Source organism: Colletotrichum abscissum (assembly GCF_030869225.1).
Source record: "Colletotrichum abscissum strain IMI 504890 chromosome Unknown Scaffold_171.1, whole genome shotgun sequence".
NCBI classification, from domain to species: domain Eukaryota; kingdom Fungi; phylum Ascomycota; class Sordariomycetes; order Glomerellales; family Glomerellaceae; genus Colletotrichum; species Colletotrichum abscissum.
The window spans coordinates 322-4,479 of record NW_026850067.1 but is presented as its reverse complement, the minus strand read 5'-3'; the positions used below and the strand labels follow the sequence as shown (position 1 = coordinate 4,479).

The 4,158-nt window shown below is 48.0% G+C and overlaps 2 protein-coding genes across 2 annotated transcripts; both read right to left on the bottom strand.

Annotated features, from left to right (window-relative positions):
* Nucleotides 1–1,527: 1,527 nt before the first annotated feature.
* On the bottom strand, nt 1,528–2,008 carry CABS01_16833 (uncharacterized protein; the record flags this gene model as incomplete). Its single annotated transcript, XM_060550162.1, has 2 exons — nt 1,528–1,880; nt 1,912–2,008. 2 exons carry the CDS (start codon nt 2,006–2,008, stop codon nt 1,528–1,530), a joined length of 450 nt encoding a protein of 149 aa, XP_060402513.1.
* A 1,076-nt stretch (nt 2,009–3,084) lies between these two features.
* On the bottom strand, nt 3,085–3,381 carry CABS01_16832 (uncharacterized protein; the record flags this gene model as incomplete). The annotated part of the gene is made up of 1 exon (XM_060550161.1): nt 3,085–3,381. The coding sequence occupies one exon, from the start codon at nt 3,379–3,381 to the stop codon at nt 3,085–3,087; it is 297 nt and encodes a 98-aa protein (XP_060402512.1).
* Nucleotides 3,382–4,158: the final 777 nt, after the last annotated feature.

The window sequence follows — 4,158 nt, the reverse complement described above, 5'->3', positions numbered from 1 at the left end:
ATCACCCAGTCACTTGGGCGTCCCGTTAAACGCAGCCTGCATCTGACATACAGTCGGCGATCAGCCGAGCGAAAACATGCTCATCACCTCTGCCTCTCTCAAGCTCAGTGATCTTGGTCAATTCGACGCCAATGCCATCGCCGACAGGGAGGGTATCCTGAAGCCGGCGAAGTGGCGCTCAGCTTTCCGGTGATGCAGTATGTGGCTAGACGAGCTCAATCCCAAGGCCGACAGCCGTGCCGGCAATCAAAAGCGGGTGCCGGCGCCATAGCTGAGAATGAAACATAGTAGGTACTAGGAAATCTTGAACGCGCTGGTGTGGGTGCGGCTCGCCGTCCAGACATGAGAGGGACAACTGGTCGTTATTAAAGGTCGGACCATCGAGTGGTTGGATAGAAGTTCCACAGGAAATTTATCATTGCGGTCGAAACTTCGTGAAAGGAAGCGCGATGATCCCGATTACACAAGTATGACCCCTGTCGAAGCGAGAAACTTAATCTAGCTCATCTTCTGCCAGCCAAGATCACGGCAAAAGGAGATGATCTTGAACGGAATTGGTAATGGTAGATTGTGGAAAGATCTCTGTTCTCATTGAATTTAGAGTTCATCTAAAGATACAAAGATGTACTATTCCTATGAAGCCACGATGCTCGCCTTCATTATATCTATCGACCAAATTCATGCGGGCTCTCTTGTTGAAATCATGCTATTTGATCTAGTAGACTACATTTCCCCGTACCATTGACGCTGCTGTGGCATTGTGGCGTTCAGAGGCGGCAGCGACGTGTCACTTGAGGAGATCATGTTACTCTCATGAGCAACCGATGAGCGTCCTACGTCATCAGTAACATCGGGACTCACGTTGCTGCAGCTGACAGACAAAGGGTTTCGGGAAGTATAATATGAAGAGGGAGTGGCGATCGGCGAGTGTCCAACGGAAGTTTCCAAACTTTGGTAGTTGGCTGGTTGTGATATAGAGTAGGGAAAGGCTTCTGGAAATGCCCAATACGCTGTCTGGCTCCAGGAAGACGAGAACGCACTGACGAGCACTAGGATTCGCTTGTCAGCAAATTTGAGGGACCCGAATAACCGATAAGACTTACACGAGGCCTCAGAGTCGGAAGTCTCAAGTGTTGACAGATAAGTCGGAGCCGGTGCCATACCCGTAACTGGATGTGTAAGACCGGCGTCGTACAGGTGGTGTTGGGGTATGTGAAAAGACTGCCCCCAGCCCAAGGAAGAATAAGATGAAGAAGAAGCGGTATTCAGTCTAGAAGAACCTCGTGGCGGTGCTTCAGGGCGCGGATCGGTTGTCTGTCGCTGCGGCGACTTGCCAACGGGAAGGAAGCTGCACTGTTGCTTCCGCCTCAGACAGTTGATGCATTCATTTTGGGTCCCGCCGTTTTCCGAGGATGATACGCAGCGTACTTTGCGTCGACGACAGTGCTCTTGATGATTCATCTATTAGTATCGAGCACGTAGGAGTCTAGAGTTCTCCAAGCAAACCGAAAAGGGGGGATGTTATCACTAACCACACGCTTGCGAGGTTCGACGGCGGCCCCTATTTCTTGATTCATTGTAATCGGGCCGGCCGGTCTGAACTGAAATTGAACCGTTGCCCCAACGCTGTGGTGTACTACCAAGCGTGAATATCGACCGGTTGAATGTCCTACTCGATGGTGGGGACTTATACCGTCTCTCGATAGTCTGTTGTGTTGTTCTCGGGGATTTGAGGAATGGCACAGGCATTGACACGCAGTCAACGGACGCGTTTCGAGCAGAACGCACGTCGATTGTAAGATCGGAAGATCTCAGAGGCTGAAAACCTTGGTTTGGCATTTCGGATTCGGGACCTTCCAAATTTACCACATTAGCAGGAGCTCAGCACTACAAATAGCCAGCATGAGTCACTTGAAGTTTTGATGTTCTGCTTATCCGGCGTTGTGTTGTCACCGAGTAAATTTTTATCGGTCTCTGACGAAGAGAATAGGCCGTGAATCGGTTGCATCCCATACTCGTGCCGCGCGCCATCATCATGTAATCTGATACCTGTTCTCCTGTGATGAAATTAGTCGGAAATCGGGCACAATCCCCGATGTTCCAATCATTGTCAAAGAAACGCGTTGACTGCTACATACCGTCTCTGTTCTCCGAAGTCGCAAAGACTGTAGGGTGAGCCCAGACGCCCCCGAACCGTGTCCGGCGGTGTTGTTGACATTGTAATACGGAACCGGTCGATTTGTTTTGACACAAAAACAGAGGATACAGCTGAATAGGGCTAGGGATTCCCTTATTGAGTTGGCGGAGACACGGCGCTTTGATAAGGGGGAATTTGGAAGCGATGGAAAGAAGACGAAGCGTCTTGAGTCACTGGGTTTTATGTGCCAGGGGCGTGCGTGGACTTGGCCAAACGCGTCCAGTTGTGTACGTACATCTGCCACTTCACAATTTGGTAGTAGTGCATACCTCCTGCCACATGACGGCGTTTCCTTGTCCATGCTTCCCACTTCAACACGGCAAGATACCGAAGACAATCAAGAAAAAGCAAGTTCAAATGATCGTGTTTCGGGACGATGAGTGCAGCACCGAGTCATCAATATTCACATTAAAAAAGCAGTTGGATCGATCATTCCATTCATTGGAGATACGGCTAAAGGCGTCCAAAACTTCAAATTGGCGCACGTTGGTGCTGTATAAGCCTTGAGACAACAGTTATATCACTGCTCGTCATCTTCGGGTGGTTGCCAGGCTACGAAAAATCAAGCAGTACGACACAGCCTCCAATTCCCGGAAAGCACAACGGCTTGACCTTTGGATGAGATGTCAAGAGAACCGCGAAGTCATCTAGCAGCAGAACCAGACGCACACGAAAAAGTACGATGCAAGTATGTCAGGAACACATAAGTGAAGTGATGACGGTCAAAGCCAATACGAAGGTACAGAAGGCTGATGTGGGAGCCAAGAAGGCCGACGAAGCGGAGGCAATCCTGAGAATGTTGCTGAGGGAAATGCAATGTCAGGAAGCGTTGAAGATTTGCGGCCATGAAAGGGTTCAAAGAGGATCAACGTTTTTATTGAACTGTCCTAAGTGCGAATCTTGCCATCAAGATTGGTCCCGTTTCTGATACCGCCGACCTCAATGAGAGGCCCCGTGGATTCTTCAAACTTGAGTCTCTCCTCCAGAAGGGCAATGTATTGGGATTGCAATGATATCAATATGTTTTGCTTGTGTCGTTCACTTTGTAGTTGTTGTATCTCACTCTCCAACTCCATGGAGCTCGTATTCACTCTCGTTACCTCCTCCTCGAGCGATGTTAAAGTCGTCTGCAGGCAATCTGTGATGTGGTAGCCTCCTGAATCTTGTAAATTATGGCTGGTCATGGTTGTGGGTTCTAAGATTAACGTAGTGAGAATGCAAATTGGAGCGGACGTAATCAAATTTCCTGTTTATGTTGTGTCTACACAGTTGCTCCATGGTACTTATATAGTTAAAGAGATCTTCTTAGTGCCATGCAACTGGTCCAAATGATGGAGCAATAAGACGTTATTCAGTAGCGTTAACGTGAAGCTTTTGCCACGTAAAGATATCTCCCTAGTGTTATGGAGCGGGCCTAACTGCTGAAACAATAAGACGTTACTCAGTAGCTCTAACGCAAAGTGTTAACCACGACATGATAGCAAGCTAACAGTACTTGAGAAGTAACATAAATCAAGAAATGCTACCCCTATATTCATGTCACGGCAGTTCAAGACAGCTAAAAAAAAAAGTTGCTATGGGTTTGAAGCGCTACCACTACATCCATCAATGCTTCATACATGCACAAATACAAATCCAGGCAAAAAGCCAAGGCCGTAGGATTGATTCCCTATCGCTTGGTCGCGACGGCATAAATGCTGTGATGGATTGTGGCAATTGCGTGTTACCACCTGATCTACCCTATTTCACGCACCTCTACCTCTTACTCGGAACTTGATGAATTTAAGCCATTCCATTAACTACCTCTTATTCATTCTGTGGGTTTGAATTTTGACAAAGTAATGCAAATACTCATTAAGAAAGATGATACAGTAGTGGCAGCGGTGGCCGAGATGCAGACTTGTGGTCGTTTTGAAGACGAAATCTCCGCAGGAACATGCAATGGTCTTTCTTGAGCTTAC